General features: G+C 40.0%; 1 protein-coding gene across 1 annotated transcript in view; it reads left to right on the top strand.

Annotated features, from left to right (window-relative positions):
• SMOC2 (SPARC related modular calcium binding 2) overlaps positions 1-27,649 on the top strand; it is a 149,643-nt gene that overhangs the window by 36,808 nt on the left and 85,186 nt on the right. Inside the window, exons 2-4 of the mRNA XM_082481312.1 lie at positions 9,307-9,478; positions 24,531-24,637; positions 25,754-25,853. Of these exons, the coding sequence (XP_082337438.1) occupies positions 9,307-9,478; positions 24,531-24,637; positions 25,754-25,853 (379 nt within the window). The remainder of the gene's footprint in view (positions 1-9,306; positions 9,479-24,530; positions 24,638-25,753; positions 25,854-27,649) is intronic.

Raw genomic sequence — 27,649 nt, 5'->3', positions numbered from 1 at the left:
AAAAGCCGGGTAAACTATTTTTTGGAAGAAAAAGAAAAGTTGCAGTCTATTTGTCCTTGCTGTGGTGTACTTTTATTACTTCTAAATATCTACAGTACTAAATGTGTGGGCTGTTTTCATCTATAGTGAATACACTAGACTCGGTTTGCAATAATGAGTGGTTTTGTGAAATATGGAGGACTCCTAATGTTGAAAATGAATAAAGGTAGTCAGATAATGGGTGTTTTAGTGTCAATGACAATGTTTATCGTGTCTTGAAAATTAAGACCGTTGGTTCAATTTTAGCTATATGGAGTCAATGCCAACAAATCATTCATAGATTGTTTCTGATGGTTAAACTTTGCAGCTTCTGGCATGACTCATTTGGAGTGAGTGCTTTGTGCTTCCAAAGACTATATTGTAGGAGCATTCAAATGAATCAGTGAAAGGTCCTTCTGAAAGGGTAGTTCACCAGGGCTGAGTGCTACTCAATAGGAGCCCAAACCTGCTCCTATTGAAGTTCGTGTATTCCCCTTAGTAGGGATGGAACCAGATCCTAGAATTAAGCTATTCAAGAGAATAGCCCTTCAAGAGGTATGATTGCACTGCCTTGAAGTTTCTTTTCAAGACAAAGTGAAATGGAGAGAAAAAAGAAAAGATTTGGACCCTTTGTTCTTGTAGTGTTTCATCAGATTTCCTGGCATACTATACTCAGAGTGCTTAAACAGCACAGTATGCTCTTTTGCTGTAACTTCCCCTATACCTTCAGAGACCAAAGCAATTTAGTTTGTTTTTGATAAAAACTGTAATAAATAGAAGAAAAATCTGCTCAACTGGCACTTTTGAACCCCTTACAGAGTCCCTTACCTCCCCACCTCCCAACCCTTTTCCAAGTTGGTTGTGGTTCCCTGCCTCACCAGCCCCCAAAATAATTCATCTGTAGTAGATCAGAAATACCGAATACCTGAAATCTCTTTAAGTTGGTCAGCTTTTGGGAGGAACTTTTTTTGTGTAATGGTAATGATGAAACTTGGGATCGCATGTGTAATAAATTGATGTCCATCCTTTCTACAAAGCAGGAAAGAACGTCTCAGTTTGCTTCAACTTCGGCTCAGTCCTTCCATGTTTACATGGTTGCACAACTGAGATGTTTTGCCTTTTTTAGTCATATGTGAAGCAGCAGTAAAAAGAAGTGATGGATGTGCTGACATTCAGCCCCACCATCCCTCCATCAATACAACAAAGTAGAGCTCACTTAAAATAATACCTGTTAAAGCAATAAACATTTAAAAAAATAACATGCCAAAGCAAAACATATCAGTCAAGCCACAACCCTATTTAATAGTCAGTTTTCTGTGCTGGTCATAGCAAGATGATACTGTAGCTTTGGCAGTGAGTCTCCAAGAGCTCCACAGAACGGTGGGCACTATGGAGTAAAGAACACCACTGTCCTAATTGATAGGTAATTTGGAGCTGACTTTGGGTATGGACCCAAGAGTGATTTAAAAAAACCCAAACACCACCACAACAGCAACCCCCCCCACCCCCCCCAAAATAACCCAACAAACCCAAACCTTACCTTCCCACTCAGTGAAATTGCATATTCCAGCTGTTTCTTTCAACCATCCTTGCTAAAGTTTACATGGAAAGAGATATGATGTCATAAGTTACACATGAAGAGTTTAATGAAATATAATGAGGGAAAGGGGCATGTGTGTGTCTGCGTTCAGAGGTTTAACAGGGTCCTTTTCAATAAAACAATGTCTCAGCACACATTAGAGACAATTCTCCCTCCTGCGTCCCCCTGCAGATGCAAGGACACCTACTGAAGACCTTTGATAAAGTTCTTTTTGAAACCTAGATTCCACATCTGTTTTAGTCGCCTGGAACCTGGGACTTTGAATGTTTCTTCCCCTTTGTTTTTCTTTGACACTATGAGCTGGGTTAATCTCATAGGACTTCAGCCGTTTACAGGAGAGCTAGTTGATGAGGCTCTCCAAGTCATAAGTGGAAGGGACATTTCTAGGATGTGATCCATCTTATCCTAAGTCAGAGGAATCTTATGCTAAAGGTGCCAATTTCTAGTTTATCTAGGCTATGCAACTTGCTCCACATTATGAAATCACGATCGTGGCTTGCTGCCCTGGGGAATGCTGCCATATTGTGGCTGGAATGCTATATTTTTTGTGTGAACGGGGATAAATGAACTTTTCTGTTCATTTTTAGCTGTCTGAGATAACCTCACTGAAGTCAGTAGTCTGCCCCCTTGTCTGGTAGTGGAATGTAATGGAAAGATTCTGATTTACACCAAGAAGCTTTACCATTGAGAAGAAAAGCGAAAATATTTTGATGAGGTTCTTTGTTATAAGTGCAAATGGCCTTGCCCGCTATACTAGCAGGAATGGGCACCTTCTGCCTCATCAGACTAGTATCTGATTAGTCCTGTGTGTGACGGCTTTCTGTGTAAATTTTTCCATGCAAGTGTAACCTTCATGGTGGTGTCCTGTATGGCTGGACAAAGAAGGAGGTCGCAATTTGAAGTAGGCAGCTCTGAGCTTGTCCAGGAACAGTCATGAAGCACCGTTTTGCTTCAGTGAGACAGTGCCAGGTGAACTAATCTGTTAAAGACAGGTTAAGTACAGCAGTTATACAGAGTTATTTTGAAGGTGTCTTCTGGTATTGTCCTAAATAACTCAAGAATAAGAAGAACTTAGGTTTTCTGTACATTTCAGTGCTAGAGTTGAATGCTTTTCCATGGCATTGGGATGAGAGTAGGGTTTTTTCTGTAAATGTACCTTCTGCTTCATGCCTTGGCAGAAGAATGATGAAATAAATATTGAAAAAATGAGTGGTGTTTTAATAAAGCAGATTAACTGAGACAGACTAGCTGGTTAGAGTGCTCTCTAAGGCACGCTGTAGCATTTTGGTATTTAAACATCGTTGCCTTTGTCTGAAATACACATGGGAATATGACTTTTCATATTATAGCCTGCATGTGCAGAGATATATACAATGGTGTGTGTATATATATACGCACATACAAATATACATAGACGCGCACGTATATGTATTACTATTGTCTAACTCATTTTCCCATTGTAGACGAGCCCGGAGGGAGCAAAATATTCCTAGCTTGGAGGTTTCCACATCTGCCCTTCAGGCAGCTATCAGACAGAAACAGCATGGCTGCATAAATCACTGTAAATCAGCACATTTTTCAACAGCGTAAAGCCCTAAGCACTGAGCCACTTTAGAGTGCGCTGCTCTATAGTTTGTTCGCAGACCTCCCATGCCAGCAGCAGGGAAGTCAGACCGTTCTATTCAACATCTTACAGTAACCAGATGCAGGATAAAGAAATTGCCTTTCAAAGCTATAGTCTGCACTAGGCTTTTCCAAGCAAAACAGTGATGTCTAGCATTCATCTTTTCTCTTCTGCTTGTTTTTCAGGCCTTTTTGGCCCTCAGACCCCCAAGATGAAGTGTTCTTCTCCTGTTTTGCAAGCAGGCTTGAGCTTTCAGATTTTGAAGCAGTAGTTTTCACTTGGCTAGAGGGAAAGTCTGTGTGTCAGTTATAAGGAGTCCACAAAAAGTAACAGAATAAAAAACTGTTGTCACTATGTTTAAATATGTACTGTCAGTGGAGGGCATATAGGTCCATAAGTGGTCTATAAATTGAAGAAAGGTTGAAAACCTGTGATCCAAATCCATGAACTTGAAGGTCTGTCTTTTTGCTAGTGCCGACTCCAACCTGATCTCACAGAAGAGAATGGAGTTTCTCTCCACAGAGAGCAAAGCAGCAGTTTCAGCTGTAGTAGGAAAACTTATATTAGGGCAAAGCAAAAATAGGTTTAACATAGCTATGAGTTATGCTTTGTGTGCAGCCTGTTTGTGTTAAGGATGTTGCTACAGGACTGCAAGTAAGCTTTCTTAGAGTTAAGCTGGCCCAAATAAAAAAATAAAGAAATAAAAAAAGAAGTTGGGGAACACTCCCCAGCCTTGCTCAGCTTAATCAGACAGTGGCCTCTGACCAAAGACAGTCCACAGCTGCGCACTATATTGTGAAATGTAGAGCAAAGCATTTCCCATTACTGTTTAAAAGGCTGTGAGCCAGATTCAGTAACTAATCTTTACGCCCCAGCCTAAGTGCATCTGTCGTCAGCTTTTCCTCCAATGGAGAGAGGTGCCCACGCTCCCCGTGACCGGACTGTAGCATTGGTCTCGACTCTTCTGCTTTCTTGGACTGGCAGTTTGTAGGTGTATCCAGTTGTTGACTTTCTAACCATGCAGCATTGTTCTCCTAGTATATTCTGTGATCTGCCTGGCTGGAAAGACAGTTGCTCTGCACTGTAGACGATGCGGTCGCAGATTTGTGCGTTGGAAATGCACAAGTGTGGATGTGACTCAGTTTCGTCTGAAGACCTTTTCTGCCCTACTGCTGATGTGGCGGCAGGATGTAGGCCAGAGGGAACGAAACGGAATCCCTGAATAGAAGTGGATAGTGTTAGGTAAAGAGAAGATACGTGTTATGCCATAGCAGTGAACAAGTTTACGGACATGTTATCTTGAGAAATGGTTTAATAGCACGGTAAAGAAACCATCGAATGCCTGCTCTTGAGGTACTGGAAAAACTTTCTCATGGACTGCAACATGTTGCTTGTGGTTGAGGAAATAAGCATCCTGACTGTCCACAGCCCAGATTTATGACCAGTGAAAAGAACAAGGCTGAAAGATAAAGCAGAGCGGAAAACAGAGTAGAAATAGTTTTCCCCAGTATAGGCAAGGTTTCAGGTATCTACTACTTCATACTCTGGCAATTCCGGTGTTACCAAACTCCAGTAACAGGGGGATGAAAGATCACTATCTAGCTACCACTACAGGGGCGCACATTTCAACTACCATTAAGAGTCTTTGGTGTGTGAGACAGTGAAAAAAAAAATACTGGAATTCCATGATGCCTGAAACACATGTCAGTAAATAATATTTTATCAATGCTTATATTTGTCGAGTGGGTACACACATTTTATAGTGACTTTGGTTTTATTAACTGAGGTAAACTTAATAATCAAGAATTTTTCTGATGGAGTCCTGTTATTGTTCTTTCTTCTCAGAAATACTACATGAGAATTTAAAGCAGTGCCTAGCATAGAATAGTAGGCCCCTTGGAAATTGGGTGTTGTAAAGTATAATGCTTTGGAAAGGCTGAAATAAATGGGAGGCTGTAAAAATTTTTTATGATATTAAAATGTAAAGCAGAAGATAAATTAAAGCAACTCTGTTTGAGGAGTCATGCCTGTTAATCTGTAGCATAAGCTCAAATTTGTAGTTGAAAACAATTTTCTGAAACTTGACTAGGCTGGTTTCTGTGTTATTAGGGGCAGGAACACCTCTCTGTTAAAAGCGGTTTGCTTTTTAATAGGTTTTAACCATAATTGTCCAGTTTTTGCTGGTTGTTCAAAATATTTCCACCTCAGGTTGGTCAAGTATTGTTGGCTTCATCTCAGTTGCTACCAGCATTCAACAAAAATGCTGCTTTAAGCTTGTCTTTCAGTGAATCACATGTTTTTACAATAACAGATTTGTTTGTTAAATGAGTTTAAAGACAGAAATAGATGAGACAGTATTTAGGGTGAGTCACCTTCAGGTCCATCTAGAACCCTCTTTCTCTCTCGCTGAACTGTCCTATTTTAATCAAAAGGAGTATTTTCACAGCAAAGTGCAGCTCTAAGATGTGCATCAATATGATCTCAGTTTTTGTCACTGACTGCTTGTTTCTGTTTAAACAAATAGTAAATTCCATAAGAAATGGCATGGCCCTTGCTTATGTCACTGTTTCTATTAGTTTTGACATTTATCTATTCCTTTGGCTACCTGCGAGCAAGCAGTGCCGATTTGGACTTGTATGACCTTGTGCTGCTGCAGTAAAGATGACGATGGAGTATTTTCCAAATGTCAATCAAATACTTTCTATCTTTTTTTAATAAACACATTTGCTACTCTCCCTTTTATGCTATCTTTTCTCGCAGTTGCTTGCCTTTTTGTCCTTCCTGCTCTGAAATCCCTCAGTTGCGCTAGCTTGGTGGAAATTGTTTAAATGTACAACCCAAATTCTCCAGTGAGGTTTGGCTAACCAACAAGCTATTCAAGTGGTTTTGTCTCCCGGGTATGTCTTCATCCTCTGCTTTTCCAGGTTGCTTGAATATCCTTGAACCCATAATTTACTCTAATCTCCTCTAAGGCTTTGAAATAATAAAATACTTAAATAAAACTCTTTGGATAAATGCCCTTTAAGATATAGCTTTATCTGTGAACTATCACGCTCTCAAGGGAGTGGATTTTGTTCCTCACACGATTAAAGGGATTTTCTGTCCACTGTGTTACTGTGGTTTGTCCACTGCGATCAGGCATACCCATCTTAACTCCTGCAACAACTCAAAACAGAAAAGATGAGGAAAGCCTGGGAGAAAAATGGGACAGGGGCTAGACTGTTGCTCTGTGTGATGTTTTTCTGATGCCTGGGTTCAGTTCCCTGATCTACCACATGATTTTCTGTGGCTCACGAAGCCTTCCTGTGCTTTTGAAAACTAATTCTCCGCTCAACAGGGATGTTGCTGAGGATAAATTAAGGATGGCACAGTGCCTGGCGATTACAGAGGAGTAGTCTTATACACATAGAAAGGCTGTACTTAGATCCTTACTTCACAGGATAGGAAGAGAGAGATCACTTGACTTGTCATCGCCAAATCCATAGGGGAAGGCTGAGGCAGAGCAGGGGACTGGGTCCACTTTTTCTGCCAGAGGCCCCGTGTGGTCCGTTTTTGCTTGAAAAGTCCTTTTCACAGTCTAGGACTATCGATCTGTTTAGGACTAAACCCCAAGTCCTGCAGATGCCTCCCAGGCAAGAAAGGGAGGCTTGGAGGACCTCACTAGCCCCCTGCACTGCAGCTTATCAGGGCACCTGGTCAGGCCCTGGGGACCTGACATAATTTGGAGGTTGATCAGAGTACGGAAGCCTGTCTTCTCTGTTGCTAATTTTGCAGGTAAAAGGAGATGACCTCAGTTTTTCTCCCTTCCTACTCAGCTCAGCTAATTATTAATTTCTGTCAGCAAAATGGGTCTGCAAAATAGCACTGAAGGGAAAGGGGGAAGGAACATTTCTTCCCCACTTCTGCAGCTCTGTAGCTAGATTCCAGGAATAAAGGTTTGGGGTTTGTGTGTAATTTGTGAGTAATTTGCTTCTGGAGCTACTTATTGTTAAAAATGAAAAGTTGCTCAAAAACACTGGGAAAAGGAAACTCTCCTTTTTATGTTACTGTGCCACTAAAACATAAAAATTCTTGTCAAAATCCATTATTTTAAAATGATACCTTTGAGATTGTCTCTCCATTTTCAGGCATGTGCTCCATCCAGAAAGGCATCTGTATTTCTTCACATTAAGTGACAGGAAATGCAAATAGACCACAGTTTAAGTATGAAGATTATGGAGATTTATGACTCTCTCTATATGTTTTATGCATAATAAAATGCAGAGAAAGTATATGTAGCAAATGTTTTCTGAAATTTTTAGCTTGTCCTCCTCTTTCCTGCTCCTGTCCTCTTTTTCTGCTTGAAATTTTCCTCCTATTAGTCTCAGTTTCTCCTCTGAAGTTCAAAATTTTCTGTACCTGAGATTTATGATGATGAAGTAGCACCAATGAAACCAGTGCTTCAGCTGGATGAAGACCTTTTCTCAGGTGCCTCCTAATGCTTAGGAGAATTATTATCTTAGAATTATTATATGAAGCTCTATGCCTTGCTTAATTTTGTGCTTATTCAGAAACAGCAAAATGACAGAGAAATTAATCTGAGGACTGAGTTCACGTCCCGCCTAGTCCCTGCTTTAGGTTTTTTTACTATCTTTAGTTTTGGCTGGCATGCAGTGGTATCAGAACCGATTAGCTTTTTGGCAGCGTGTTTCAGGGTGAGCAGCTCCTGCTTTTCACAATGCCAAGGATGACGCCAAACTCATCAGCCGTGCCCGCAGTCTTGGGAGTGGAGGGAGGAACAGTTAGACCAGCTTCACTGTGGCTTCGTGGCAAAACTAGAAAGGGGAGCATCTGTTGAAAATCATAATGGGAAAAACCTAAATTACTTCTGTCAGCCTGTACCCACTCACTGTCTTCTGGAGGAGACAAGATTGAATTTCCGATAAAGGAAGAATGTGTGGTGCAATGGGCAGAACTGACAGGGTTTGAGCAGCAGGGGCCTTGCGTCTTCTCCAGTGTGAGAAGAGGACATGAACTGCCCTCTGCCAGTCCAGAAAAAAAATACTGTAGCCCACAGGTGACCCACACTGTCGCAAGGACATTCCCCAGGGACCATGGCCTGTGGGCAACCCATGCTGGAGCAGGGACACCCCTGAGGGTTTTCAGTTATGGGCAACCCATGCCAGGGCTCAGAACGTGCTCAAAACATCAGTCAGAAGTTTTTGTTGCTTGGTAACAATTTAAATAAAATTATTTGACTCCAGGCTATTTTGCACACAGCCTGGTTCAGGTTTTGTCTTTTCTGCTCACCCGTGGTGGGGCACTTTGGAATGGCAGCTGAGACTTCATCGTGAATAAAAGTGGTGTCAGTGGAAAAATTGCAAGCTGTAACATTTCCATCTTCAATCTTGGCATATATTTTTATAGGCAAGCATGTGCACAAATACGAATATTTCTATAAAATAGATCTGAAATTTCTTTTTTGTTGAGGAGTCTTTAGATTTGGAATATGGGCATTTCAAGAATAAACAATCTGTTGTGTTTCATAAGGTGCTTCATAAGATTCTCCTACCTCACTCATTTTCTCTTCAGACCTCTTGCACTGAGGCTATTGGACATATTTTGGGTATAATTTTAGATGAGTATTGATGTTATAAATCCTGTTTGGATCTTAGAACGGACTTTTCAGCTTGTTGTTGTAGACTATTTAATGCATAGCTAACAAAATAGACAAGTTTCCATTGCTGTCTCATTTTTGTTGCAAAGATTGTTTCTGCTATCACTGGTTTTGCTCTAAAGACTCCAACCCGCTGTGTTCAGCTTCATAATGGTTGAAGGAGATTGAGAGATTTCCTAATTGCGGTAGTGGATTTACTGTATGTTACAAAAATGTTGCAATCCCTACCATGTCAAAGGAGCAGCTGAATAACCCCAGATATAATGAATCAGCTACTATTTCAATAGGCTAAAAAGGCAGTTTTCTTTTCAGTTTTGGATAATATTTACGTCTTCCCTGGGGAGGGGGATCACAGAGCAGTTTTCACATGGGAATAGCATTCCTACAGCATTAATTTATTTTTTCTAGTTTCTGAGAGTGGACCAAGACAAAGACAGAGAATGCAGCCTGGACTGTGCAGGTTCCCCTCAGAAATCACTCTGTGCATCTGATGGAAGAACTTTTCTGTCCCGGTGTGAATTTCAGCGAGCAAAATGCAAAGACCCTCAGCTGGAAATAGCCTACCGGGGCAACTGCAAAGGTGAGCAAATCAAAGTTTCTCTTGACCATAATGAGAAATAATAGACTTCAAATAGTTTTTGAAAATGTCTGTGTATTGAAAACTAGGAGTGCTGTACTTGAAGGGTTTTCTAAAAGCAAGGAGGTTGAAATCCATCCTGTTGATTTTATAACAATATGCTACATAAAGATAAATTAATCTTTATCCATCAGGAAAAATATGACCTCCCCACCCATTTACACTATAATAAGTCACTGTAAAGGAAACTGTAAAGTCAGGTCCTTTTTCTGAAGGCCCATGACAGTGGCAGGCTCAGAGTAACTCTTAAGGTTGTTATCTCCCAAGGTTTCTTGTCTACTGCAATTTGGTATTTTGAGTTAGGGATCTCCAAATTCAGTCTTGTGCTTTCTAACTGCAATCATTTAGTTGGTGGGGGTGGGAGGAGAGAGAGAAAAAAAATAAAGAAAAAAAAAAGGTTTGTAATGCTTAGGGACCTCACAGTCCATTCCTACCTACGTCATCCACTCTTTTACTTCTCATCTCTGTTTAGAGAAACTGTGCAACATGCAACCTTAGCACTTGAGTTCCAATACTTATTCCCAGTTAAATGTTTTCTCTTTTAGTGTATCCTGGTGCTAGAGAATGCAATTCCTTACTGAAGTGTAGGGTGATTCCCAACACAATTATCTTCTTTCTAAAATGTAAGAATAACAGTGGTCACAAAGATTTACTTTCCCTTTCTCTCTGTCCAAAAGAGAGGGGCGGCTGGGGAGGGAGAAGACCCCAGGGACCGCACTGATTCAACCTCTAGGAGGCAATTTTCCACATCATCTCTCTCCATTAGCTCCAGCAAACCTCTGAAGCATCAAGGCTGTTTCAAAGAGACATTCTGTCTCATCTTCTGCCTAGATGAAACACTATGCTCATTCTTCAGCCCTTTCATAATAAGCCATTGTATTAGCTGATGGATCTATTTACTTTTGCAAACATAATGAAGCTACCTGAGCCAAAGCTTTTGTTACACTCATGAATGACAGAGAGAATTATTGTGCACTTTGTATTTGTTCATTTTATACATTAGAGCATTATAGACTTCTATGGAAATCAGTTTTGCATGTTCTTCTTTTTTATTTTTTCCTCTTACCATATTGACAATGTCATCTGCAAGAAATTCTTTCCGTAAAGATGAGTTGAATTGCCCTACTGAAGGTGTCCTCGGTGATGCTGGCAAATTTTTCTGCAGTCAACAACTACAATTTGGGGAAGTCCTCATTTACTGTTTATTAATGACTAGTGTGTCAGTACAGTTGTAGACTTGGAATTAGACACCTTAGTCAGCTTAAGTATTGCTAATAGCAAGTACACATCATGCCCTCATCAATCAGGTGCTTTTACTCTTTCAATTAAATAAATGCAAACATCACACATGAAACATCACAATGTTTAAATGAGTTCTCCTTTGACTGGCAGTTGACACATTTGCCAATAATATATATGGTCAGTATCAGCAAGAGACTGGTCCTCTTTTAAATTTTACATTTTCATAGTATTTCTTACTCAATCAAAGCAGTCTTAAATTTTGAAGTGACCAATGTCTTTACTCCTACCCATGGCTGCAATCATCAGAAATATTACAAGCTGTAAAAACAAGTTTTAGAGGAGAAAAAGATGATTCGTTGGCCTAGCTTCAGTTTCAGTTTTAGCATTACTGGAGCTACTTTTGATAGTCCCATCAAACATTCTTCTGAAAGAGCTAAGGAAGTGCTCAGATTAAGACTTCTTTGAACCAGTTGCTTTTGAGGGGTGAAATTTGTTGTTGCAGGTGATGCTTGACCAAAGGGCAGAGGGTTGTTTTAATAGGGCTAACCAAAAAGTGATGGTTTCATTTCAGGGCAACTTTCAAGGTTACAGAATTTGTTTTCATTCCGCATTGGAATGAAAGCGAATCCTTTTGGAAGTGTTCATCTGTCCTCCTGAAAAACCAGACACCCCCCTACCCCCATTAAAAACATTGGTTATGAAGCAAGTTTTGAGGTTGCTAATGCAGGAAAAAGGGAGAGAAACACGCGTAATTTGCATGTGGAAGTTATGAAGAGAGAAGAGAGATGATTCCTGATAGAGGATTCGCAACTTTAAATCTGTGTCTGATATTCATCCATCAGTGATCATAAAAGGCAATCTTAAGTCTGTATCTGTCTCCTTTCTTTTTCTCAAGTAAAAATGCCTGTTCACCTCACAAAAATCCTGCCTGAAAATTAATACTTGCAGGTACCATTTTAATTAGTTGAAAACTTGGTCACCAGCTTTTTGTTTGGTTCAGTCTATTTACGAGAATTCTAAACACCTTGGCAGTTTATGTCGACAAACTTTTGGAATAATTTTGAATCAATCATTTCTTGTTTATATATTCAGAACTGCGATTTCTTTTTACATCCACAAGGCAGGTTGAAGCACTACCAGACTAATGGCTGTTTTCTCTGTGTATTTTTTTCTGAGAAACCCAAATTTAGATTGACTCTCTCTTCTCCTCCTCACCTGTTCTCAACATTTGTCTCATCTATTTGGTTTTGAATACTCAAATACTAAAATTACAGAGGATAGTTTGCTTTAAATATGCTTGCTTTCCTTTCTTAAGTTTCATTCACAGCAACAGTGCTCAGCCCAGGTAATACTTTAGCATTGCAAAGGAAACCATTTTTAGATGCTAGATCTTAAAACTAAATGACAGAAAACTGGCAGCAATAAGGCATTTTCTTTTCTCACACTCCTGTCCTTCTAGTTCCCAATGGCTGCAGCAGAGATCAAAACAGCTTAAACAAACCTGAAAATGAATGAACCCTGAACCTTCCCCTCAGTTCTGAAAAACAACTCACCTTTGACAAAATAAGCATCAAAATTGACTGTTCTCATAGTGGGCTTTTCTGAAGACATTACAAAGTTTTATAATATTTCTTTTTTTTTTTTTTTTTTTTTTTTTTTTCAGTCCGCTTCTAGGCAGTGCTGGAATCCATTGCTAAGCTTCGAAATGCTAAAAGAAGTTACAATCTTGTAAAATTTCAAAGGTCTCAAACAATCTGCCTACACTGTAGGTGAACACCCACGTTTGGGTACTTTTTCAAACAAAATCTAATCTAAATTCTGAAGTTCTGGAGATTTGCCACTTACTGGACACAGACATTTACTGTGCAACAAGATTGCGAATCTAATAAATAAATGTATGTTGACAGCTGAGAAATATTGTTTGTGCTAAGGGAACTGTTAAAATATCACCTGTGAGCAGGATCCGCTACACATGCACAAATGTTTCACGGTGAATCTGGCCTCGCATAGCCAAAGAAACAAAACATACAAGAAGTGGAAAAGCAATATTGTTGTGTTTAAGCTGGTCAGAAAGACACAGAGGCTATGTCTACGCTAATTAATTAAGCAGTGCCAGACACGGTATGACTGCCTTCACAGGTAAGCTGGTGGAGCGCTCCGTGTTGCACTCGGAGCATGGGCAAGCTAGTGCTTTCCCAAGGACTGTGTCTACGTGCCTTGGAGGTTAGATGGGCCAGGGACTGTTCCCAGTAGGCAGCGTGCACAGACCCACCTTGTTTTAGGGGTTTAAGGCTGTTGAACCTGAGAACTGAGCCTAGCTACTCTTACAGGGCTGCCCTGATACATGCCAGGGTGGGTCTCTTCCTACGACTGATACAAACTTGGGCACGAGTCCTTTAGCACTCAGCCTTGTTCTCTCCTCTACAGCTGGTGAGGGGGGGACTGGAGAGTTCTGGGAGTCACGCAGGAAGGCTACAAAACTGAGCCTTTTATACTCTGTCAGTGCATGCAAAAAGTAGAATTGAAGATGAAGATGAGGAGAGGCTGAGAGAGTTGGAGTTGTTCAGCCTGGAGAAGAGAAGGCTCCGGTGAGACCTTATAGCAATCTTCCAGTACCTAAACGGCGCCTACAGGAGAGCTGAGGAGGGACTCTTTATGAGGGAGTGTAGTGACAGGACGAGGGGTAAAAGTTTTAAACTGGAAGAGGGTAGATTTAGGATAGATATTAGGAAGAATTCTTTACTCTGAGGTTGGTGGGACACTGGAACGGGATGCCTAGGGAAGTTGTGGATGACCCATTCCTGGATGTGTTCAAGGCCAGGTTGGATGGGGTTTTGAGCAACCTGGTCTAGTGGGAGGTGTCCCTGCCCATTGCAGGGACGTTGGAACTAGATGATCCTTAATGTCCCTTCCAACTCCAACCATTCTATGAAGTTTCTTAGTCTTGAAAATAGGACCAACCATGTCTACAAAAAAAAAAAAAAAAAAAGGAAAAGAGAGGAAAAAACCTTATTCTAAAAAGGAAAAAAACCCCACAACCCTTTAAATTATATCCCTGAATGATGTAGATGGCATTATGAGTAGGGAGTGTTGCCCAGCACTGCGGTCTCCTGTAGGGCTGGTAGCTACAGTTTTACATTTAATGGGGATTTTACATGATTTGGAACATGGTATTTGTTACTCCAAAAGGCTGTTCTTGTATGGAAACAGAAGTGCACAAGCGATCAGCTAAAAGCATCTTCCCCAGCAGAAATGGGAGAAGCATTGCTGAGTGAAGATCTCCTTTATCTTACAAATATAAGGCTGACTGTCATCACAAATTGTGATAGATGAGACTACCTGAAACTAATGTTTTTTTTTTTTTTCATGGAGAATCTTGTACACCCCATATGAAGAAATCTGGTTTGTTTTTTTAGGTTTGTTTTTTTTTTTTTCTCCTATAGGTGTTCACAGTTACTCTGTAAAATTTAGTCCTATCAGTACAGAATGGCATTGTATAAAGAATATTCAAATTTTCTATTGTCATGAAAATTTTGCAGTATAAATACAAAAGAAAGAGAGAATGCTTCCGCTCATTTCTGCAAACTCTCATCAGTTTCCCCTATGCTAAAATGAATAGAATTTTTCTAACAGATTATTTATTCCCCACTACTGAACACATTTTTTCCCATGGACTTTGAAAATGTGAAATCATATTTTTCCTGCAGCAGTTTTCAAACAATTCTAGGCTTTTCAAGTAGTTTTCTGTAACAGTAAAAAGTGTGTATTAACTTTTAAACCTGAAATTATGATGCTGGGTGGAGGCGAGTGGGACTGAAGATTTTTTTTCGATGAAACTGTGCCTTTTTTTGACACGACACAAGCTTTAGTCCTAGCTAGGTTAGTGGGAGGTTCTCCTACAGGATCAATGCAGTTTTTTGTAGTTCTTGTTAGACAGCCTTTCATCTCCCATCTCAGCAACTTCAGGTCTCAAGTGTAGAAAGTCTGCTAGCTGATTGCATCTTGTTCAAGGCGAGCAACATCTGTAACGGGAGTGTCTACTGGAGGGACCACAGTTTTTGTCTCTACTGGACTATCAAGCGAACAGTGTCTAGTTGCCAGCCGCAGTTCAATTTGCAGTTTTGCTGATGGTGTAAGGGTGAATTGGAACAGGTGGCACTGTAGTTCATCTGGGGTAGTTCGCCCTTTATTTAGGCATTTAAGCTCTTTATGTGAATTTAGACAACTTGTCAGGAGGAAGCTGAAGAGCATCTGCAATGTCTGTGACTGCATTTTAGATGTCTGTGGCTACTGGGAATGTTTCACCTGAACTACAAAACCTCAATCTCCCATGGAGATGTCCTTCTTAGAGTTAGCTAAGAGGACCTCCTGTTGGTTTAACTAGTTTGCCCTGAAAGTGGTCTGCAAGCAATGCAGGATAATGCACTCAAAAATACCTTTTTTTAAATTTTTTTTCTTCTTTTTCTCTTCTCATTCCTTAAATAACAGTAAGAATACTTGTTCTCTTCCTCAGTTTGTTTTTAAGTGAATGCCCATAATTGGGGCATTGGAGACTAATATTCTGAATGTATTAAGCGAGTGGGTCAGTAATAATATTTGATATTCTGACATTGTGATCAGTGGAAAAAACAAGTTTACATGTACAGTCCTGCCAGCATACCTCTGCCCTAACATAGAGTTCCTGAAACGTCCCAGCTGAGGTGCTTGGATTTCGTGGCTTCTCTACCAGTGCTTCACTAAAATAAGACTTCTTTAGTGGCTGCAGGTTTGATGCAAATTCTTGCTCACTACAGAATTTCAACCGCCAACTCGCATCGCATTTCCCAACTTTGCTGTCAGCGTGTTGCAGCGACCTGGGGTTGCAGTGAACTGTTAAACCGGACTCGGGAGACATCTCAGAGTGATCCATACTCAAAATGGAAAAGTAAGGAGCTTTTCACAGAGCGATATTTAAGTCACGAGAGGCTTGGCGTTTAGTCTGGCTGGCACTCAGAGTATGTGTTCAGTACTTGCAGAGGTGGCCCCAGCAAGGCCTTGCTGCTTCGTGAGCGCACCAAGGAGAGCTGTCACACACAGTGGAGTCATTGTTATTCTATAACTGTGTAGATCCCCTTTCTCCATTGGAAACCCTAGATAGCTCATGTTTAGTTTAATTCATTTATGGTATCTTAAAGAGCCTGGCTGTTTAAAAATGCCATTCTTTTATGGGCTATCATAGACATAACAAAAGGTACTATCTTCGTTCTCACGATTCACGTAAAGAACTGAAGCACATCAAAATATCAGTGGAATTCCCCATAAAGAGGTATTTTACTATTTGCTATTTAATTTCCTTCAAGAGAAAACCACTTTGCATTTGTTTCATTAAAATGGGGCTTTCAGAAATAGTGAGAAGTTTCGCTCATTTGAATTATTAGTAGGATGACTTAACGGATGAGTTAAGGACATGCTTGAATAATTTGAAATGGTCTGACTTAAGGTACCTTTCTGTCCTTGGATAAACATGCTGATATTATTTGTGAAGAGAAAGGTGGACGTTGCTGGGCAGTAGTTGTTTTGGGCTCAGAAATTAATCTTGGTCCCACAATACAGGAATCTAAGCATCCTTTGGGGAAACATTATCATTGCCTCTTAGCTAAAGAACTGGGTTATAAATGCTGGACATGGTTTCTTAGTGCAGGCCTAGTCCTGTATTCCCACGGAGGCTGCCCTCAAGCTCAGGTTTGCCTCAAGCCTCAGGGTGTCAGCTCAACGTGTGCTCTCAGTGCCGGAGGATGTCCCTTAGGTCAGCGTGTGGGCAGGGACATTGGCTTGGCCAGTCCACCTGCTGCCTGGAAGGCAGCCCCGTGGGCTGCGTTTGGGAGGCAGAACGTGCTCCAGAGATGTTTCGTTTGGAGAAAGAAAGATATGGTGGGTAGGCTTTTGGTTCTTTTCCTAACTGAAATGAGTGAAAGCGGGACTGGACCAAGGTGTCAGTCTATAAAATAATCCTGAACACACACTGAGAGCTTGCACAGTCTGCAGATTGAAAAGAGAACAGTTTTCACTTGTCCTTGCCTCTCCCTTTTCTCCTCTCCCCCCCTTTTTTTTTTCCTCATATTTTATGAGGAAAAAGAAAAAAGGAAAAAATATGGGGATGCAGGGTTTTTTTGTTATTTGGGGAAAAAATATTAAAATGAGAATGTATTGAGAAGTGGTATCAGTTTGTCTTTTTTTTAAAAATAATACTTCTGGGAAAAAAATCAATTATATGGCAGATTTTTATCTTATAATACTTTTAGCCAGGACCTGTATCCTCCTTTTTCAGACATATTTTCTCACTGCAGGTGCTGCATTTAATCTGTAGGATGACTGCAAGTTTGCAGACTGTAATGCTGGCAATCCTGATGCAAACACTGTTCAGCCCCGACCTAATTTTGTTTTTGAGTCTTCATTTATGTTATGTGTCAAGCTGTTACGTATCAAGCCACTGCAGTAAAAGTGTTAAATTGAGAAACAAAATATTCAACATCTTTGTGAGCAAAAGGTATCTAAATGCAGAAGTTATAATTTACTTAGTCCCTGAAAGCAAGAGGAGTTGGCTTCTGGTTATACTTTCTAGTAGGTATTTAATGGGGGTGGATAAAGTTTTAAGGATGTGAGGAATATTTTTTGTGGAATATCTTTTGCTCTTTTAAATGCGTCTACTGCTACCTGGAACACGGGGCAAGTAATGCTGAAATAGTATCCACAATTTGCTGGAGGTGGGATTTATGTCTTTTTAAAATACCCCGTTTTTCTTGGTAATATTTCTACAAGCAGAATTTGCCAAAGCCAGACTGCAGAGAAACAAGGCATAGAAGAGCATTCCTAGGCACAAAAAAGGTATCTTTTTAGAATCAAATATGCACAACTGCAATTGTATGAAAGTAATTTTTTTTTTTTTCATTTTGTGGAGTTTTCATTTCCGCTCATGTATTTTCAATTAAAGTTGCACCTTTAATATAAAGTCACCATCTTAAAGCAAGTGAAGCAGAAACTCCTAGTGCTAAAGCAATAATACTGCATTGAAGACTAGGAACCACAAATAGTTGCAAGTCTTCTCAGATTTTCAGTGGAAGAATTATAAATTGGCCCACATGAGACTTCTCGAAACTATTTGTCAAATCTCTGTTCTGCTCAGAAAGCCTACTCTGGCCTTTGGTATGTAAAAAATCAGAAAGCTGTAGCTTTAGTTTCTCTTGCAAATATTTGATTCGGTTCTAGTCAGACTGTATCTCTCCAAATGTGACTATTAGCAAATCGAGAGAAATATTATCGTGCCAAGAAGGAATCCAGCACAGCATTCCTTATTTTATCTTAAAGCTTAGCTATCTAAATTGCTGGGTGGTTGCAAAATGTGAAAAAGAAAAAAGGAGAAAGAAAAAAGAAAACAACAAAGAAACTCTACACTGCCTGCCTCTCTTAGATGCCGGTAGAGGAGAATTTAGGCTAAGATTGCTCTGCTGTTTTGTTTGAATCCAGAATGCAGCAATAAAAATAAATAGTGAAAGAGTTGGCCAGCCCTTGTCACGAAGCAGCAAGTCTTTATTTTATGGCTGTGTCAGGCTAAATATCTGTGCTGACATCCTTTCCAACCCAAGAGGCTAATAATCTCTGCATCTTTGAAACTGAAACTTTGAGCACGTATAGCTTGCTACGTGTTTCCTATCACTAGAGACTACAGCTATTTATGTGCTTTGTTAGTAGACATGATCAGTTCTTTGGAATATACGTTGACCTAGGTCAAATATCGTAGAAAATGTTCATGTTACTAATGGTTTACGCCATATAAACCAAATTGTGTCTTGTGTTCCGAATAAAACATTTTTGTGCTAAATTAACTACAAATTAAGACCATTTGACTTTTATCGTATCACTACCAGTTAGCAAAAGGGTATAGCGGTGGGAAAGAAACACAGAAGTAGAAAAAAGTTCTGGTTCATTGTTAGGACAATTCAGTGAGGTGCTCAGGTGGAGAGCTATGAACAGCTTGAAGCACTGTATATTTCTAAGTTTAAGGGCAAGTAAGTGTATATAGGTATTCTGGCATAATGGAGGGGCAATACGGGAAACCTACAGAGAAACAGTGACAGGTATTTGGATTATATTTGTCTATACTAGGTCTGCTTGTTCACATCTATGTGACTTTAGAAAAGCTTTCTCTTTAGCGTAAGAACAGCTAAGTATCTGTGGAAAGCCCTCAAGGGAACTTTTTCTTCAAATGATTAAGTTTAACCACTTTGTAAGTGGTTTTAACAAAGTGGTAAATGTTTCTGATCTGTTCAGCAGGTTATTCCATCTGTAATAAAATAACTAAATAAACTGTGAAGTGCATTTTATGCATAAATACATAACAGCTCCATGTGACACAGGGTAATCTCTTTGTAAGCAGGCAAAGTCAGCTCAGTCTATTGGAGCTGGGAAAGGTACTTTATTCTTACTGAAATATATAGCAAACCAAGAAATACCGGATGACCTAAATCAAAATCTTTTCAGGAGATTTATCTATTCTTTTGGCAAGCTATTTATTTTTCCATGAGAGAATCTGGGTTAGATCTCCCTGCGGAGCCCCAAAGTTGCTGTAAATTCAATTGTATTAAATGTCACTTTAGAGATGGTGTTTACACCCTTGATGAGTTTGTGTCATTGTTTTAAAGATAAACTTCTACTTTGCAGTAATAAACTTCTCTCTGTGTGATATATTATTCAAGGATTAGCCAGCGTAGTTGAAACTGATGGATGTTTTCTTTTTTTTTCTGAAGTTCAGTGTTTTCGGTGCTGTACTGTTGGAAAGAAGGCATAAAATGAGATTAGTTCCAAGTCTGTCCTGTGCTGTTTGTGAGGCTAATTCTATTTCCAGAATTTTGTTGGGTGCTGCAATTTCCCACTGACTTTAGTGCTATCGCAGGAATTCCTGTGCTCCCAGGTGTCACGTGTGACAAAATCTGGCTCTGGATCCTGCAGCAGTGTACCAGTGCCACTTCACTTCACAGGTACAAGTCTTCCCTCTTGCATATAGAAGCTTAGCACAGAATTAAGATGGCTTTATATTTCACCTGTGCCATCCAGACACTGGTCTCCTCTGGAAGCCAGGATTATCACCGGGGCAAACAGCTACAGCTCTGTAATCTCCTCAGTTCTGTGTATTTCTGTCCACTCCCGTGCACCCATTTTTGTCTTCAGTTATACACCCCAAGATGTATTTATCTTCTTAAACCTCTATCTGCCTTTGCAGTCCTGGTGCTAAGTCACAGTGGTACCATCAACACGCTAGCCAACATACTGTGTTAAAATGCATCGAGCCCTGTACCAGCCCAGTTTGACAGCTCATACAGTCCAAGTGAGCTAATTTAAGGTAAGCTCATGCATCTTCATGCTCAGTTTCTATGCCAGGACAATTTTTTTTTTTCCAGCAAGCTTCTGGGATGTAAAATCCCATTTACCTGGAGTTGAGAGGGTAAACTCTCACTGAGTCTGCCATTGACATAATTCGAAATTCCAGCTGGGCATACATATCTGCAAAATTAGTTTTTCCCGTTGTCCGAGTATAGGCAAATGAGGCCTCATTTCCAGCTTTTTACAGGTCTTAGAACCAAAAGGTCTTTCCACCAGGTCATATACCAGATTCTGGCTTGAGCCTGCTGGCTCCCTTATTAATAATTAAGCTAGGGAGAAAAATAAAGTATAGTGGGAATTCTAGTGAGAAACCAGTAACAGTTTCAAGCCCCTTATTTTTCCACTAGATGGTTCCAAAAGTATAAACAAAAACAGATTTAAAAAAGAAACCCACTTTTTTTTTTTTAGAGCTAGAAATCCAATATAACACTAGTGAAACAAAGCAACTTGTTCCAGTGATGCACAACATTGCACAGTGCTTTTCATCCTTCCAACACCTTGCAGACGTAGAGCCCCCACTGCTCTCAGGTTGTTTGTCCCAGTGTGATGCCATTCACCCCAAAAGAGTTTGGCCTGCTTTGGTCAGGGTCCGTGATGATCAAAATCAAAGCTGTGGGCTGATTATTCAGCACAGAGGTACCAGATAAGTCGCACTACCTTTCATTCTCGATCTTCATTTCAAGACAATCAGGGTCCTTCCTGATCTGAATTGTTCCTGCTCTAGATAAAGAGGAAAGTTGTATCTGTATGGGAGAGGCTTCACTGGTATCTGCTTAGATGTCAGTATTCCTGTAAACTTCCTCCTGGCAAGCCGCTTAAGCCTAGACTCATCCTACTAATTAGAGATTCATGGGAGTCATCTTCATTAGTTATGCTTGTGCAAGGTGCATGGAGGGGCCTGTAGACAAGAGTTGTCTGGGTGCACTCACAGGACGTTGCACAGTGAGTCTCAGATTTGGCTTCACTGAGTGAGCGTGAGCATTGTCCGTGCGGAAGGTTCGTTTCCCTATGGATTAGGATCTCACCCGTTGCTGCCTTTTACCTGTTAGGAGGTGCAAGTTCTCCTTACGTCTATCTCTTGTCTGGTACTTTGGTGTGAGCTCATGTTTCAGCCTTTCTCCCCATCATGGCAAGAATTAATTTTCTTGTCCTTTTTCAGTTGTTATTTTACATAAATATCTAGCACTTAAATCTCTTGAATTCCTCTTTTCCTTTGGAAAATTTGTTTGAAATCGCACAGTAGATTTAGAAGGTATTGCAACCAGGACACAAAGGCAGATGCTCAGATGGTGTAATCTTGCAAATTTATGATAAAAAAATATTATAACTTCTTTTGGCTTCAGTGATATTTTATTTGGAAGGAATTTAGCTCCTCTGAATTAATAATCTCATGTTCATTAGTATTCTGTGGGAGAATGTTTTTATATGTCATCTTTTTATCTTGACCACCCTATTACATTTCTTCTATCAGGTTTGGACCACATCTCTATGTCATAGTTATTCCCCTGTGGTAATACCTTGGTGAAATAAAACAACAGAACTAGAAATAATGTTTTGACTATTCACAGCTTCAGATGCTTAACTTGATAAGAGATCTTCCTCATGGGTTTATTTTGGGTATACTGAAGCACAGTAATGCCCAACAGCTTAAAAAAGTTTCCATGGTTATATAATACAAAATAAAGCTTCAAACATTAATTTTATATTCCACTAAATTTGGTCATTGTTGATTTTAAAGCATATTAGATCATCCACAAATAGGAGGCCTTTAGAGCATCAGGCTGTTTAGGAACAAGTGGTGGACAGTTTTGGAGAACTTCTCTTTCTCCTTGGCATGTTTTTATGATAATTCAAATATTGGAGATAATTTACAACCCTGCTGGTACTATACCAGAGACCTTATGTGATGGAATTTATATCACTTTTCCTTTTAGACATTTAAACCACATGTCATTCTAGAAAAACGAGGACAGAGGTCCAACAAAGGAGTGATTTATTTTCAGTTAAAATGCTAGCTACATTAAAACCACATGTTAGTAAGTACTGTATAACCAAACCATGCTCAGAAGAAGGCTTACAACACTAAAGCTTGCTTAAAATGTTTCTTTTTTTTTTTTTTTCCCCAAAAAAACTTTGGCAGTGCATACATTAACAGACTTTACCTGAGCTGCACAGTACATTGGCTATAATTTTCCCTTGATGAAATGACGAAACAAGTTATTAAAGTACCAGAGTACAAATTAATTCAGTTCCTTATGGGTTTTCTCACATTTCTGGATGATTGGACTTTTCTGTCCATTTTATGTAACCTCGCATCTCTGTGAATATTCCTCCTGAAACAGCATAATATGATTAAGGTTGTTAAGACCGAAACGTAGTTTTTCAAAGTGAAGCAACTTGTATTTTGGGCATTTTACCAACATGAACTCTCACGATGCTCCTGTGAGAAGAGTAAACTAATTCACATAAGTTGTGCACACGAATCCAAGACCAGAAGGGAAATCAATACGAAGATTAGAATAAAGGGGCCCAAATTTCTTTTCTGAATGCAGATGCTGAGGACCAGTTTCTGTCCTCGTTATGCTACACTTCCACACCAGATTGCCTAGGACTTGAAGGTCATTTTTTATGCTAATGTTGCCAGGTGAGTGGCCCAAAGCTCGGTGGAGATGACCAGTGAAAGATTCATCCTGCACAAAGGACATCTGCAATCGCACCAGCTTCCATGCTGGTTCTGTGCACGTATGTCTGGATCATGCTGGCCCAGAGAGGGTCCTTGGGGGACTTAGCTGGCTCACCTGTATGCTCCTGGGGATTGTTAAATGCCAAAATCCTGTCAAGGTATGCTGGTATCCAATGGGGAAATGGAAGTGGTGTTGCCTCACTGTTCCGATTCTGTTCAATGTGCAACTTGCATGGGTGAGAAGGCCTGTCCCCGTGCTTTCTAAGAACTGCACAAACATTCACGAACCACCATAACACCCCCCTCTCACAGGGAATCGCTGGACAGTTTTAGCCCTAGAAGGGAACTAGCCAGTTACTGTCAAACAGTCTTTAAACAAAGCAGGGATCAGAAACAGCAAATTTCTCCTCTTGTATGCTTGAGATCATTCTAATTCAGATGTTACAGTCACATCTTGAAATCATTAATTCTACCTTAAGCTTGCCTGGTATTCTCATTTGTCCTGAAATTGCTTAGCTCAAGCAGATTCTGAAGTATTGATTCTTAATCAGCAACATGCTAAAATTTGTAGCAGCTTTAAACAAAAGAATGTATATAATATGTGGCTTTTCTCACCCTTTGGCTGCCTAATTGAAATGTAGTATATGTGTTAGATAGTACAATATACTAAACTGTAGAAACTCTACTGAATTAAAGCTGCATAGTTTGCTACCTTGTCTTGGGTGGAGACCAGTAACAAGTAACGCAGGAGATGGTGCAAGAAACCACGCAGTGGACAAAAAAGGACCATGTTGTAGGTTTTGACTTGTGCCACATCTAAATCATAAACTGTTACAGTAAATTTTAGCATAGTATGATTTATGCATGTCCAAAACTATTATTAAATCACCTCCCCAACAAGCACCTCTGCTGTAAAGTGTATTTTATTTTATTTTATTTTTTTTACCAGCCTGGTCATCACTCCTGTAGTCACAGCTGAAATCGCTGCCTAACTGAAGTAAATGGCGTGTAAACTCACAGTAGGAATTATAAGGCAACTACACTCCTGCTGCCTCCTTTGCCTTACCTGAAGCACTAGAAAGCTGGTGCTGCCACCAGCACTGAAGGAATATTGTGGGGCACGAAGTGGTAGCTACTGCCATGTTAAATTGATAAAAGTCCTTTTTGGGCTTCTGCCCTTTGGAAGCACTTGGAGCAGCAAGGTTGCCTCTCCAGGCCTTTCTCCGTCTCATCTCTGAGTTCTGTCCTTCCCCTCTGTGCTTCACTTTGTGGTCTCGCATCTTAGTGGCGGCAAAATTTCAGTTTTGTTTCCTCTGCATGGCAGGATGAGCACATTTGTGCGAACCAAAAGGACTCACAGGTTAGACAGGCAGTCAAAGGAGGAAGAACGTGATTCACATATGATACTCAGCAAAAAATGTTACTATCATGCATGTGAATGAGGTGAATTAGGACAATATTTCCCAGAAGTTATTGTCTTACATTGGTTTTGCTTCATAAAAAAATGTAAGTGATTGTACATTATCCCTGATTATAATTCCAGTTCTCTTTACGTGGGTCTCAGAGCCTTTTTCATTTTTCTTTATTTAGGTTATCACCTATCTTTTCTTCCTATTTCATCATCCAACTGAATTGTCTTCTCTCTTTCTCTAGATGTTTCCAGATGTGTGGCTGAGAGGAAGTACACCCAGGAACAAGCTCGCAAGGAATTTCAACAAGTGTTTATCCCAGAATGCAATGATGATGGCACATATAGTCAGGTTGAAAATTTTTCATTCAGTATCTTGCATGGCTGGCAAGTCAGAATTTTGCAGAGGATGAAGAAAAGAGAAATGTAATGAAGTGAAATGTAATTTCAAAACGAAAATGTAATTTGTGCTAACACTGATGTTAAAAGATGGAAGGAAAATTCATGTTTTGTGCCGAGTCCTTATTCTTTTTTTCAGAGTTGGCCAGCAAAAGAGCCAAGCATTACCATTGTTCATGTGATACACTCCCTGTTCTTCTAGGCTGAGGCAGCTGAGTCATTCTTGTAGCCCCCTGAATACTCATCAGATGGTAAAATGCTTGGAATTTCTGATCTATTCCTGATCCCAACCAGAAATCTTGTGACCAGAGTCCATATCTTAGTGCTAAAGCATGAATCATACAGGATTCTTCCCTATTCTCAGCTGAATTTCTGCACAAGCATATGGTCTGAGACTAATTTACTTAGGTTAGATCATGGAATTCAGAAGGGATGCAATTAGAAGCTTATCCTGTGATATATATCCTAATCAAGATCACCTTCCGCTGCCTCTGTACGGCATTTCACTTGTGGAGTTACGCAGAAGACAACCCTTCTCGTTTTAAGCCTGGTGAGGCAAGTGATATTGGCCCTCAGGAAATATAATGCAATTGATTTCTAAGAGGAATTCCGAGAGTTTCCTTTCTGACAGCTTGGGATATGAATAATGTTGGCAGAAGCACTCTGTCCTGCTCCTTCAGTGGGTGGAACAATATGTTCTCTATGTGGAAAAAAACTCAAGATTGCTCGCTTCAGGAACAGTTTATGTGTCCCTTGAGGAACTTCAGTTGTGAGGTTTTCATAACACCTGCGCCTCACTCTTCTGAAATAGGGTGTAAACAACCACATATTTCAATAGTTTTCTCTTCCATTGGATTCTGAAGGACCTACCACACTTCACTTGAAATAAACTCTTCTTTACGCTAAAGGATCATATGTAGGACTTAGATTAGGTCCATTATGGTTTATTGTTCTAGGTTTTGTCAATATAGTTTGTTGGACTAGTCTTTTGTACTTGTGTGTCATGAATGCTGTGGGATAACAAACATATGTCTGACAAACTGCATGTGGTTCATGTTGTTTCTGACAGGTTCAGTGCCATAGTTACACTGGGTACTGCTGGTGTGTCACTCCCAATGGTCGTCCTATCAGTGGTACTGCTGTGGCCCACAAAACTCCCCGGTGCCCAGGTAAGACTTGTTTGGCTGGCCAGGTTATGGCATTGTCTCGTGAGCAGTAGAGTTTATCTGTGGCATCTGATTAGACTTAAGGAAAGAAATTCTTCACGGGAAGAGTGGTTCAGCCCAGAAACAGGTGCTGGCAGAAGCTGTGGACTCCCCTTCCATGGGGATTTGCAAAACTTGACTGGACAGGGCTCTGAGAAAGTGGCTGTTAAGCTAGCCCTGCGTGAGTTCTGAGGTCACTGCCACCCTAAACCTTCCTGTGGTTCTCTGATCCATCTACTTTATTTGCTCTTGAAGGGATTTTCTGCAGTGGTTATTTGTGCGATATTTGTGTGTCAATATATGACACCACGCAACTGACTTGCTGAAGTAGTCATTTCTTTATGTTGAAACTCTTTTGCACATAAACTCACAGCAAAAAAATTCAGTGGGCTTTGCCTTTTTGATATTGTAAGTATTTAGAGAACAGAAAAAAAAAAAAACTCAAAAAAAATATGGAGTGTGAATGTCCTGATTTGTAACATAGCCCAATGAAAGAACTCCCACAGCAAGTCCCATGAATGACCAAATCCAGAGGAGAAATAAAAATGAAACAAATCATTAAGAACATAATGGAATCATTGTCTGAAGAAATTAATTGGCAAATCAAACTCATTGCCATGTGTACTGCCCTTTGTCTTTCATCAGGACAATTAACAGGTTCACTGTTTTTTAGGAGTTTGCTTCTGACCCTATTTCACTGACATTGATAATAAATATAATTCCCCAGTGTGTGAACAGTTGCTGGAGTTGCTATTCACCTTCCTTGAGGCTCACAGAATTGTACAGAAATAGCTCTAAAAATACTTGAGGTTTATGTGTTGCATTTCTGTTTGTGCTGCAGCACCGTTCTCTGTCAGAGACCAGAAGAAATAGATTTAAAAAGCTAACCCTGTAACATAAATGAAGCTGAAAAAACGTGTTTTAGTGCCTTTGAGGGAATTCACCTGGTCTGATCTACTTCAATCGTTGAAGCAGAATATTGATGTTTTTAATAAATAGATGGAGGAAGAAAGAGACCACTAAGAAAATTTCAACAAAGATTATAAAAAGTTAATTCCACTTTTAAGTTTAAATGATTTGCAGAATCTTCCATGCATCTTGGCCAGAAAGTACTCTTCTGACTAATCCTTTTGATCCAGTCTGCAAAGTCACTGTGGAATGACAGTCAATTGTGAAAAAAAATATAAAATATTCAGAAGCCTTAAAACAGAGACGAATGTGCATTCATTTTAATGTAATTATTATTTATGACTGGATCACATCTTCAGAAGACACATGGTTAGGATAGCGTTGTTGTGCTTCAGTGTGTTTTTGAATAGAGGTGCTTTTGCATGTCCAGAGCCAGCGGTTCCCTGAAAGCATGCCTTCATTGCTTCCTCTGCAGTATCAAATTATACCTTCCTCTCTTTCACTGGCATCGGTGAAAACGGGGCTATGCTTATGCTGAAAGTTCGACAAGTAATTGTTTGGCAGCTGTGTCACGACATATGGCATTATGTTTGGCTCAAAAGGTTGCCGAGTTAGTTACTGTACTTCCACTTTTTCTATTTGAATTCAGCGCTATCGAGGAGAAGCTGCACTGTAGTTCCAGGTTAATTAATAGATTAATATAAGTATTATTCTGTCTGTACAGGAACCAAACCCTAGTTCCTCTTAAAGGTATATTCACGTGCCTAGCAGATAAACTGCCAGAGTGCTTCAGCTCATTTTTGGAGGGATGGGAAGGGGAGTTAATTTTCCAGAAATGCTAAGGAGAAGGT

This window comes from Vanellus vanellus, assembly GCF_965231255.1.
Source record: "Vanellus vanellus genome assembly, chromosome: 3".
Lineage (NCBI taxonomy): Eukaryota > Metazoa > Chordata > Aves > Charadriiformes > Charadriidae > Vanellus > Vanellus vanellus.
Note: the sequence above shows the minus strand (reverse complement) of the source record. Positions and strands in the feature narration are given on the sequence as shown.